The sequence below is a fragment of the Pygoscelis adeliae genome, unplaced genomic scaffold (assembly GCF_000699105.1).
Source record: "Pygoscelis adeliae isolate BGI_AS28 unplaced genomic scaffold, ASM69910v1 Scaffold382, whole genome shotgun sequence".
Classification (NCBI taxonomy): domain Eukaryota; kingdom Metazoa; phylum Chordata; class Aves; order Sphenisciformes; family Spheniscidae; genus Pygoscelis; species Pygoscelis adeliae.
Window position 1 is genome coordinate 104,346 of NW_008824288.1, and position 12,900 is coordinate 117,245.

General features: G+C 38.7%; 1 protein-coding gene across 1 annotated transcript in view; it reads left to right on the forward strand.

The window, feature by feature from the left end:
* Positions 1 to 12,288, forward strand: part of ZMYM4 (zinc finger, MYM-type 4) — a 30,037-nt gene extending 17,749 nt beyond the window's left edge. The window contains 11 exon segments of the mRNA XM_009318729.1: positions 952 to 1,076; positions 1,424 to 1,595; positions 2,654 to 2,707; positions 2,827 to 3,006; positions 3,533 to 3,627; positions 4,184 to 4,355; positions 6,103 to 6,254; positions 7,607 to 7,718; positions 9,066 to 9,314; positions 10,214 to 10,343; positions 11,810 to 12,288. Coding sequence (XP_009317004.1) covers positions 952 to 1,076; positions 1,424 to 1,595; positions 2,654 to 2,707; positions 2,827 to 3,006; positions 3,533 to 3,627; positions 4,184 to 4,355; positions 6,103 to 6,254; positions 7,607 to 7,718; positions 9,066 to 9,314; positions 10,214 to 10,343; positions 11,810 to 12,017 — 1,649 coding nt within the window. The 3' untranslated portion in view covers positions 12,018 to 12,288.
* Positions 12,289 to 12,900: the final 612 nt, after the last annotated feature.

The following is a 12,900-nucleotide window of genomic DNA, read 5'->3' on the forward strand; positions in this document are numbered from 1 at the left end:
ATGCATGATTTATGTAACAGCGAATACTTTTTAACATATTTTAAAACCTTAAATAGTTTTCAGATTGTCGTATGGTATTTTCCAAGTAGCAGTTTGCCTTACATGTGTAAAACATTTGTTATTCTTTGAAATCCTTAAAGCTTCATATGTGATGAATCTTGAGATTTGCTTTAACTCATCTTTAGCGTTCTGCGATCATCTTAACTGTGGAAAAGGAAGTGCAATAATTAAGTGACATGCAAAAGGCAACAGAGGGAACTCGTTTTCCTCAGGACAGAATTTGTGAGTTTTTAGCTCTCACAGCACAAGCCACAGGAGCAGACTCATTTTAATAAAGTGCATGATTTCTCAAAGATTGTTTCTGCTCTCACTTTCCTTTAATTATTAGATACAGATACTAAGAACCACTGAAAATTAAGTCCCTACTTCTAAGATAATTTCATTAGATTCATATTTGCTCTAAGCTCCCTCTGTGGGCAGGAAGAAATAGAAACACCTTCAAAGGCTATTACATAGTCCAGACTGTCATTGAGGAGCGGTTTTTTCATCATTGTTACTATAGAAGAAGGGTATCTAGTGTTGAAACCTCTTAATGAGGAAGGTGAAGTTAAGTGGGAAGATTGTTGTTAGTTTTTTAATGGTACCTTCTTATAGTCTTGTAGTTACTTGTGAGATAATTGCAATAACACACCATTTGTGGGGATGTATTTAATACTTATTTCCACTCTTCCCTTCCAGCATTCATGTATATGGTCACAGTGCTGCTTATTTCCAAACTGTAGTATTAATACTTGTTACAACAATGCTAAAGTGAAAGATGGCTACGAACCAAGACGTGGTACTGTGCACACTGAGTTACAAGCAGAAGTCCAAACAATTATCATGGACACTGTGGAGTGTAGTGGATAGTCATATGGTTAAACAATTTCTGGTTTATTCTATTTTTGATAGAAGAAGAAGAAGAAGAAGTTCAACCCCAGATCATTGTGGTACCTGTTCCTGTACCAGTGTTTGTGCCAGTGCCCCTTCACCTCTACACTCAGTACACACCAGTTCCACTTGGGATGCCAGTACCTGTAAGTTATACTTCAGTTCACTAGAGAATTCGTTTACAGTCTTGGTTCTGAAGAGGGCGCAGAGCAGTGTCGTTGGGTTTTGTGACTAGTCATGCCAGTGGTATTTGGAGTCCTTGAAGCCATTTCTTTCCTTATTGGATCAGATTTGGTTAAGCATCATCACACAAAACTACTGATTTGTAGGGTTATTGCAGAAGTGAAACAAGTTGTCCAGTCTGGAGTTATTTTTAAATTAAATTTAGCAGTCCTAAAATATATGGAAGATTAAATGAGAGGAATCTGCCTTATGTATTTGCTGTTTCCCTTCACCCCCAAACATGCTCTAATATTTTCTGCGTGTTCCATAGGTACCAGTTCCCATGCTCTTCCCGACTACCCTGGATAATGCTGATAAGATCATTGAAACTATTCAGGATATCAAGGAAAAGATTCCCACAAATCCATTTGAAGCTGATCTCCTTCAGATGGCAGAAATGATTGCAGAAGATGAGGAGAAAGAAAAAACACACTCTCATGGTGGTATGTGGTGTTTTTAAAAAGGAAACTAAATGCAGTGAGATGAAGGTCCTCTCATCACGGCAAATAGATAGAGAAATAGATGTAGGGCCTATATTGGCTGCTTCCCAAGTATGCATGCCAGGTTAAATGGTCCTTTTGTCTTACCGACATTTATTTTCCACAATGCAAGTGTTCATGCAGGTAAAGTGCCAACCTAGACAGGGTTATAATGTTTATGTCATGTCTTAGCAATTTTGATGGCTTATTCTTTTAAAATCAGGAGGCCCTGGGGGAATTCAGCTGAACTGTATATTTGGAGAGAATTTTGTCTCTGTGTACAATATTCTGTTCTTTGTTTTGAAAACATGTTTTCTTTTAAGGTTAGTTTACTCTTCCTCTATAGTTCTCATCTCGGGTGCTGGTTATACTTGCACCTCTCTGAAGTTTTTGTAATTTCACAGGGGTTTATCAGTCAATATTCAGTAGAGCTATGCTTAGCATAGAACCCATGTTAGATACAGAGCACTGACAGTGGTTTAAATGTCTTTGCATTCCCTTTCCCTGATCCTAGGTGCTGATTTGACTTTTGTTGACAGTAACAGATTGCTAGAGGTAGTAATCTCCAGATCAGTACATCATGCATTAGCAGAAGGAGTCAAAATCAAGAAGACAGAGCAGCTGCTTTACAAGAATATTTTCCTATCAGGCTTTTTATGGTGGATTCTTGGAGGGTGATGCAGGTTAGAATGTGTTGGATAGTGATCGTCCCATGTAATAAAAGTGGAACAAGCTGAAAAGAAATGAACAAAATATCTTACTTGTCTACAGATGACTCAAATAACAAACATGGAGGGATGGAAACGTTTGGAAAAGCAAACATGGGTTAGTTCTGCATTTCTGTTTCTCCCATAACAGCATGACCAAGGTAGAAAGCTGTTAGGAGAAGTCTAGTGGAGAAGATGCATCATGTGTGTTAGTATTATGACCTAATACATGTTTTTTTGGTGTTCAAAGTATTTTGTATTAGTTATGTAAGCTGTCAGTCATTTGTAGATACAGATTTTCTTCTTTTTCTAAAGGATCTCAAACATCTGAGCATGAGCTCTTCCTGGACCCCAAGATATTTGAGAAAGGTCAGTTGGATTTTTTATTTGCAAATGGATTTGGATCCTGCTGTACATTTTCTTGCAAAATCCGCTTTCTGTCTGCCCTTTCCTATAGCACACGGTATATTTGATCACTCTCATTACAGACCAAGGTAGCACTTATAGTGGAGATCTAGAATCTGAAGCAGTGTCCACTCCACACAGCTGGGAGGATGAGTTAAATCACTATGCCTTACGATCAAATGCCCTGCCAGAACCAGATCCAGAACTGAAGCAGTTCTCCAAAGGTGACGTGGAACAGGACCTGGAGGCAGATTTTCCATCAGGTCTGTATAAGAAAAATGCATTGTTGTATAAAAGTATGCACCATTTTTTGAGTAAGCATTGTACCAGCAGTCTGCTTATGAAGGGTATATGTTTTCATTTAGTAAAACTGGATATTTAAAGCTGCAGTAATATATCAGCTCTGCTATTTTAAAAATATTACTGCTATCGTTAAAGACAGCATTCTACAGAACCCCCGACAGGAGTGGCAGGTAGTCTTGCTTGACTGCTTTGAATCTGTCACTTCTGCGTCCCTAGGTATAATCCATGTGAGTGGCACAGAAGAATATAAGTTTGCCTGAATAAGTATACCCACTGTTTGCGGGGGGGGGCTTTTTTCCTCTTCTGAGAATTTACTTTCTTTATACAGAAGGTACATATATTGCCTAATTATTCAAAGGTAAAGCATTCTTTGAATATACAGGTGTGATTGCCAACTACAAGGTATTCCATAGTATCTAAGTGACACTTCTACCTGGGCTGTTAAATCATATAATTAAACTCTTAACGGTGTTGATTTGACTTCAGACTCATTTGACCCTCTCAGTAAAGGACTGGGTTTGCACTCACGTTCACGAGCAAGACGGAGACATAGAGATGGCTTCCCACAGCCAAAAAGACGGGTAAGAAAGTACTTCTGGAACACAAGTTCCTTGCATTTGAAGTAATAACGTTATGTGCATGCTTGTTCTCAGAAGTGAAAAAATACCGCTCCAGGGTGAAAATGAGAATTCGATTTAACTACGCTGTGTATTTTTTCCTGTTCTGCTGTATAAGATTTCCTTTCCTCCCCCTCTGCAACTAGGTAGAATAAATGCTCTTTTTAGTGCAGAACATTTTTTTAAATGTGTATCGTTTCAAAAAACTCCAAAAGAGATGTCTTTTAAGTAGTGTCATAAGGTACAGGGAAGAATAATTTTTTTCTTGTGTAGCTAAAGAGGAATATATTTCTGTGCATATTGATCACAATGAGAATTATTGTATTTTATTGCACCTTTTCTGTAAAATGTGGTTAATATTTGTCCACATATTAAAAATACATATATATTCACTCAGACTCTGTCATGAGAGTAGGATTTTGTTATCATGTCAGCATAATGGCCTTTTTATGTGGGATCAAGTTAAGCATCCATAGATGAAGAGCTTATTAAATGTTTTGATTTGTTTGTTTGCCTGTAGGGACGGAAGAAGTCTGTAGTTTCTGTAGAGCCCCGGAATCTGATGCAGGGCTCCTACCCAGGATGCTCTGTTTCTGGGATGACCCTAAAGTATATGTATGGGGTAAATGCCTGGAAAAACTGGGTCCAATGGAAAAACGCACAGGAGGAACAAGGGGACCTGAAGTTTTCAGGTGAATTTTTCTCTCTCAGTGGAAACAGAAATAGTTTGAAGTTGAAGAGCACTTGGCATGATATGTTATTCAAATAAAAATTAGGATTAGATATTACTGAGTTTTAAAATATCCATGAGTGGAGAAAAGATTTTATGGAATACTGTCTTGCGTCTTTTCATGCATTTAAAAATCATAGCTATTACATTCTTAATTTATCTGTTACCTATTAAAACAGGCTCTAAAATACCAGATTTCTTTTCAACGTTAGAAATGTTAGTCTTTTAACCTCCACTTTGCATTTATTTGCATGTGGTAATTCTTCATTTGTAGAAGAGATGCTTTATGCAGCTGCAGAGCTTTACTGAGCTATTATCAGGCCATAATTCTAAGTTGACAGCACCGACTTGGCCCCATCTTTTTCATCTGTAGCTAATGCATTCACAAAGTATTTGTCAGCATAACTGTTTGCCGTAAAAAAATTGTGTGCTTCAACATTAAAATCTTAACACCTCATTTCTAGGCTTCACAGCTGGGAAGAAGCTTTCCAAAAATCTACCCATTCTGTACTGCACCCTGCCTGAAACTAACTTTAAAAGGCATGAATTGTTCCCTGTGTCTCACTAGGGCAATAGATAATAATGACAATATAAATGTCACTTTTGTTTATTTTTCTAATTATGGATTTTATTTTTTTTTTTTTACAAAAGCACAGCAGTCCTGGGAGTTGGCAGTGTCTAACTCCCCTTTTCCCTGGTCTCAAATCTGTCTTACATGCTTGCACTGAGAGTTTTGTGGGCAAATTTTCAGAGTCAAGCAGAGAATTTAAGTTAGGAATATAATTGAGCTTTTTGGAGATGGTGGGGAAGAGAGCAAACCATATTAAATACTTCTGCAATGTAAAGAACTAAGCGTGGCAGGGCTTATATAAGAAAGATCCCAAAGGGAAAATTCTAGTTAGAACGTGATCTGCTTTTTCCTCTCTTATTTGGAATTTTTGTTGTCATTACATGAGAACAGCTGGTTTTTGTTTCCCAGAAGAAGAGTGATCACATGAGTTACTGTGTTTTCTTCTTGTGGCTAAGGAAGCAAATATTACAGTCAGTTCCAGGAAACTGAGTCCACCCCCACCCCTTCCAGAAAGGTTCCCTGCTTGGTCCCAAGCAGGCGCTTTTGTAAGGTGTGGAGCAGCCAAAGCCTGGTAATTTCATTGCGGATCCTTTGATCGATTGATTCCCTGGTAGCTCTGCTTCCCTTTCCGAATCCCATGCATGTCCCTTTAAACTCTTCATCCCTTCTCCCTTTAAGGAGATGAATATGCTGCACTCAACTCATGTCCAGAACTATTAGGAAATACTCAAGATCTTTCTCTTACTCAGGATTCCCCTGCGTCCAGCTATAGAGGTGAAACCTATTTATCAACCCTACGCTGCCAGCCTTGAGTACATGCAACCATTGCCATGCCACATCTTCGGATTCAGCAGACTCCCTAACATTTAGATGTCTTAGCTTTAAATACCTGCAGCCTTATTACTCAGTGGCAGCATTTGTACTGGTTGCACATGCAGGTGGTTTGTTTTTTATTGGCCAAATCCTCATTTAATTGTTAGCCAACAGATAGGAAATAGTTCACAGGTTTAGACATACAGGGTACTTCATGTATGAGATAGAAGATTTAATAGTTCTGCCTACGTGAAATAATAAGGAATGTGTGAAGATTTAATCTGTTGAATTAAGTTATTTTTTCTAATGTTTTTCTTGGCCGTAGTTCGTCCTGTGAAACTCAAGGAGGACATTCTCTCATGCACTTTTGCTGAGCTGAGTTTTGGCTTGTGCCAGTTTATTCAAGAGGTGCGGAGACCAAATGGAGAAAAATATGATCCTGACAGCATCTTATACTTGTGCCTTGGAATTCAGCAGGTAAGTCAGAATTAGGGTATTGCTGAGAACATACAAAACTTGCTCTGGTTATTTATGCTTGTATCCATAGTCCCATGTAGCTGCTTGGTTTTTGTAGAGGAGGCAAGAGTGTATCTTTTTTGTGCTTTATTCTTAGTCTGTCTTAATCCCATATTTGCCTAATTTGTCTGGACCTTTTTATGATCAGAGTGAACAGGCTTCTTCTGTACTTGGGAGGAATGTGGCGTGGAGGGCTAGGTGTTTCTACCTAGACACAAATCTTTGGGTTTGGTACCTTTTTGGTCCTTTTTCATGTATAGGAAAGATTTGCTCCTCAGAAATATTTGCGTTATGATGGAATGTTTCAGATCTAAAACAGTTGCACAATGCTCTTCTAATATACAAGTTCACATGGAAGAGGTTACCCAGCTAAGACTGATGAGCTCCTTCAGTGGCTAGGCAGATACCTGTTGTGTTGGCAATATTTACAGAAAAAATACAATGGGAATAATAGCATTGTAATTAATGAATGCTAAGAGTAATTTACTAAGTCCTTGCTACCTGCCTTGCTACCTGCCTTGAAACAGTTGCAGTACAAACCTAAGTGTAATACTAACTTCTGTTTAAAACTCAATGTTCAGTATATTTCTGTTAGGGGCTTTTTTTTAGAATAGCCTGCTTGTTCCTTTCCTTGAACAGTCATTTGGAGGTAAGGAGTCAAAAGCTACTTCTAATGTAAAACCTATCATTTGACTAGGCATGGAATTATCTTAATCTTTTTTTCCTGGCTATGCTTGAAAAAAATGTAGAAAGAGTTAAAATTCAAAGTGCCATTGATAAGGTCTAGGACTATTAGCAATTTTTGTGTGTTCCAGTTTTGACTTATTTATTGATGCACACTCCTGACTTGTAGAAAACTTTTTTTAACTGCTGCTTGACAAGAGTTTAAGGGACTTTCACCTTGATGCTGTAAGTCGAGCTATTTCAGCAGCCTAGCACTGGGCCTATATCTATTGTCAGGAGGTATTAGCATGTGAAGTTCTTTTCAACAGAAAAATACTCAATAACTCTTCTGTTTTTTATAGGCAGACTTTTTTTAAGAATATCTAACACTTAGAGGATGATGATTTTTCAGAAAACAGCTCTGGAGCTTGGAATATTAACAATAATTCTTGCCTAGATCTCTCATTTCATACTGGGGAGGTCCCAGTCCCTGCAGAAAATTTGATTTGATATCTTACTGAATATTTCAAAAAAGTGTTTTGGACCATAAGAGACTGGGACATAAGAAAGGAAAAGTATCTGATGTCCTGTATCTTCTCTGCAATGTTATATAATCACAAACTGTATGTCTTCCTTTTTTTCTCTTGTAGTACCTGTTTGAGAATGGTAGAATAGATAACATTTTTACCGAGCCCTATTCCAGGTTTATGATTGAACTTACAAAACTTTTGAAAATCTGGGAACCTACAATTCTTCCAAATGGTAGGACAATTATTTTGTTTTGTGTAGCTGCATGACAAAGCCATATTATAAATTACTATTTTCTCAATGCCATGAAGAAGAATGTGATCTGAGGCATTCACATTAGTCTCCTCTTTCTCCACCACGTAATTGTTTGTGGTAGACTAGCATCATGGATTTTATGTCTGTCTTTACCAGTTACGGATTACACTTAAATATACCTTTGCCTCTGATCAATCTCTCAACTCCTTTGAAAGAAGGGCTTCCCATTCCTGTAGTCAACATGCTAGTTCTTCTCTTCCCTCAAGTTTTAGCTAATCTTTTTTGAATACAGGTAGCCAGAATTGTATGTAGTATTGGAGATGAGTTACTGCAAGTACAGTTGCACTGGTATTTCCCTATTAGTGCTGGAAATATTCTTTCTGATAAATCCAGGGATCGCATTAGCAAATCATTGGAATCTTGTCTCGACTCCTCAATTCCAAGTTCTTCTCACCTCAGTCACTTCCAAATTAAGAGTTCCCAAATTCTGCAGCTATTTTTAATTGGTCTTCAAGTATGATCATGCAGTTTATAAAGCTGGACACCAGCCGTATTAGTACATAAGATCTTTTTCAGAGTATCAACGAAACTTGAGTGATGTTGGCAGCTCCATATGTGGATCCACGACTGGCTTTTCATTTAGAAAACAAACTTTTTCTTTAATACAGAAATAACCCAATTACTTATAGACTGCTGTGTACAGTGATGGTTTTTTTTCCGCAACAAATCTCTTGCAAGCCCCCATATCTCCTTTCCCTAACTGACTTACAGTAAGCACAATGGGCTATTTGTAGGTAAAGATGGTACATTTTAAACGCATGCTCCATGTCTTAGGAATTACACATTTTTGCAGTTGGTTGGCTGTGGTTTGATACAGTGAAATTAGAACTTACTGAGATTCTGCTGGTGTCTGCAACCTTCTTTTATATCGTTCTCTCCATTCTTCAGGTATTGGAAGATCATGCTGTTCCACAGCTTGATTCTCCATGCTCCCTCTTATGTTCGTGCATGCAGTGTTCTTGGTTTTATTGGAATTACAGTTTCTTATGATAGGTCTGAATTCGATCTAATATGCAGTTCATTAATACAGAAGGATAGCTGAAAGAGAACTCACATGCATCTCTGGCAAAATCTGCCTACTTAATTGTACTCATTTCTGCCCTCCCACCCTGCTCATGTATGATGCTTTCATTGCTTTGGGAAAATTCTGAAAATCTGCTAGATTAGTCACAGCCTGTAAAAGCTGTTCATTTGTAACTGAATATGGGGACAGCCCTAAAATTGCATAAATAACCTTCTTCTTTTTTCTTTGCCCATTGTTTCTAGGTTATATGTTCTCAAGAATTGAAGAGGAACACTTGTGGGAATGTAAACAGCTGGGTGCATATTCCCCTATCGTTTTATTGAACACACTTCTGTTCTTCAACACCAAATACTTCCAACTAAAGAATGTCAGTGAGCACCTGAAACTATCCTTTGCCCATGTTATGAGACGCACCCGAACTCTGAAGTATAATACTAAGATGACATATTTACGTTTTTTCCCACCCTTTCAAAAACAAGAGGCAGAATCAGGTAAGTGAGTGCTTTCTGATCATCTGAATTTTGGCAATCATATTTGTATTGTCTGTTCCTTTTTTTAAAAAGGACTGAGGAGAAAAATATGTTATGCAGTAAGCAGAGCTATGAGTAGTTTGACTTCTGCTGTTATCCTGTACATCTTCAAAATTTTTTTACTCTAGTAAGGTTTAAAGAGAAATTCTGCATGAGCCAAGGCATCCAGTAAAAACTTACGAAAGAGGTGCCACACATTTGGCTGCAAATTTGTTTAATAGTCTTCTGTAACATCCTAGGCTTGCATAAAGCTTTATTAACTACTGCATGACTTAAAGGCCTTTTCCGAAGTCCTTTTCTCAGGACTTCATATTCTTGAGGTCCAGACCCTTATTGTGCCCTTTTAATTCCCAGATTTATTCTAGGTCTGTGGTGGATAAACAAGGCAGCCCAAATGGAGAGCAGCAGTTTAGATGAAGCTAGGAGCTTGCACATGAGTAGGGACTACCCTCTTGACCTCAGAGGCAAAGAAATAGAGATTTTTGTTTGCAGTTAATTTTTGGTATTTGGAAAAGGGAAGTCTTTGATTCTATTGGCTTCTTCAGTTAATAGTTCCAGTGTGTTACATGAATTCTGCTTTATTAAGAAAAATTATATCGTCCATATTTTTCTGCTAGATACTAGTTCGTGTTGATTTTCTAGAAGAGGAATGGGCTGTGGACAGCCTGTAGCATATGCAATCTTTTGCCCAGCCAGCAGATCAAACCAGTTGACTTTCTTGTAACTCATAGTCCGTTCAAGCAGTGTGTTTCTGTGTGATGCAAAGTCCCATCGCTAGGTGCTAGGCTAAGTAACCAGAGCTTATTCTTGAAGGCGCTGTTTTTCACTGAACTTCTGTGATGCCATTTTTGTGTATCCAGATAAATTATCTGTAGGCAAAAGGAAACGCAGTGAAGATGAAGAGATTCCAACAGCAGTGGAAATGGCTGAAAATACAGATAATCCCCTGCGATGTCCAGTCCGACTTTATGAATTTTACTTATCAAAATGGTAAGTGACAGAAGTTGATTTTTGATCTGTATGTAGACTAGAACAGGCATTTGGGCAAGGATGCCACTCAGACCTTTCGTGCCTGTGCTGTGGGCTCCTTTCTCCAATTCCTAATCCCCCAGTGGGAATGGAACCATGCTGATAGGACTCCCAGCATCAGTGATGCTGTTAGACTCGGCAAATAGGTAGTATTTGTTACTGGTGTTGAGTCTAGAGTAGAGTTACAGAGAGAGATGTATTCTTTAAATGTCTGTTTACACATCCACAGGGTGTAAATGTAAATGGGGGGCGTTACTACAGTGACCGTGGCATTCTCATCTCCCTTAATTCCCACACAGGAGCCTTCTTTTGAGAAGCTTATAACTAATATCCTGACATCATGTTCCTTGGGAAAGAGCGTAGGAAAAGTGTGAATTAGGTAAAACTGCTGCTAGCTTTTGCCTGCTGAAATGTGAGATTAATTTTTATTTAGGAGTTAGAAAGGAGACTATATAGCAAGGACATAGATACAAATCATTTTGTCTATCCTGTTTCTATATAAACTTTAGTTAGATCATTGAGCAGGTGGAATATGATGTTCTCTTTTCAAAGAAAATACACATGCAAAATGAAATAGCATCTCATTAGTGTCAGCTAAAACTCAAATAAATCACCCTCAAAAATGCACCTACTGAGCTTACTACAAATAGTCCCATTACTTAGGCAAAGGCGTGCCTAGCAGCTGTCCTGACTCTTTGTCTCCCTCTTCTTACCTTCCTTGTATTCACTTGCATATCATTAGAAGCTTTTAGCTGTCCTTGGGCTGGGAAAACATTTTCATGCTCCTCATCATACATCATAGCTGAACCCCTGCAGTGGTGCAAGCAGCAGTAAAAATTCACTTTGCTGTTTTAATGTGAATATTCCAAAGTCAGGCAGGTGGGATCCTTGCTCTAGAGGACTTTGTGTCTTCCTACCAGAGCCTGAAAGCTGCCTCAGAGTCAGACAGTCAGCCTTTCAAGCAGATGGGCTTACCATTCTGCACCATGAGCAGGCAGGCTAGGATTTAGTTTTGCTAGGTCTTGAACATTCCCTGTGCCAAAGTCCACAGCAATTCTGGAATACTAGAACCAGTTTCATTCAGAGATTGAATGTCAAATGCATCTATTAATCATATCAAGATGCTAGTACCATTAACTGGATGATACTATGATTGAAGAACCACATCTGTAAAGGAGTCACTAATTTTCTTTGTTTCTTTATAAGCAACTAATGCTAAGTGACCTGGAAACAACTTAACTGTTCCCTAAGTTGAAGGGGGGAAACCAAGTCACTAACAGCAAGATTTTAATTATGCTGTTTAAATTACAGTGTTGTTGTCTCAATGTAACTTTCATTTTCTTCACTGTTTCTCCTGAACGTTTTTGTGAGTAGTATTGTTAGTGCTGCCTTCCAATAATGTGCTCTTCCTTTCTTTACGTTGACAGTTCTGAAAGCGTGAAGCAGAGAAGTGATGTATTTTACCTTCAACCTGAGCGCTCCTGTGTACCCAATAGCCCCATGTGGTATTCCACATTGCCAATAGACCCAGGAACCTTGGACATCATGTTAACACGTATTCTTATGGTGAGGGAGGTACACGAAGAACTTGCCAAAGTCAAATCAGAGGACTCTGATATTGAGTTATCAGACTAACTGAAGTGGGGTATTTTCCTTTGAATACACATCAGAAGCACCAAACTGTGAATACGTCCAGCCTTTGGAAAATGTGTATCAAATAAGCCAAGATAATGTCACCTACAGGCATATTTTGAACCACAGTGGATGTACAAACTGGAACTGGAAGGAAGCAAGCTGTGTAAGCTGCAAGAAACAACATCCTGTGGCACCGATAAATCCTCTGAACAAATTCAAGATGAACTAACCCATTTGAGTGGTGCATAAATCCTTTATCTGTTTAGGATTTTAAAAAGTTGTGAGATATTTTTAAGGAAAATGGTTGTGTAAAATCCACCATAACAATGTTGGGCATGGAGAGCTAGACTGTGGCTCACGTGACTTCTCAGCCTGATGGCTGGCAGTCCTTGCTGCCAAAGAACACGTGGAGATCCTAGAGCTCTTCACGAGGACAGGAGAGAAAGTGGTGATATTTAGACAAACGGACACCTTCCGTTATAAATACATGTACACACATGCTTTTATAATTTTTTTGAAACTGGGATCAAATGTTAGGAAGGCAGAAGCCACTGGCATGTCTGCCAGGGAAGCTATCTAAATGGACAACTGTCTGGCTGCTATTAAATGGTCACACGATGCCAGAATCTAGCTCTCAGTCCAGGCTAATACCAGCTCTAGCTCTCTTGAGTCTTCGACGTGGAAGAGGTGCTGTAGGTCGAACTTCAGAGCGATCATGTTACGGGACGAACATTTCTGGGGTATGTACAGGAGAGTGACTGTCCTGGGGTATGTGCAGAAAATCCCTTACCTAGCCCAGTAGCTCTGCAGTCTGTCGATATAATCTAGCAAATACTGTGGTGCGCGGAAATTTTTTTTCCCTTAAGGCAGCTTTTCTTTCTTC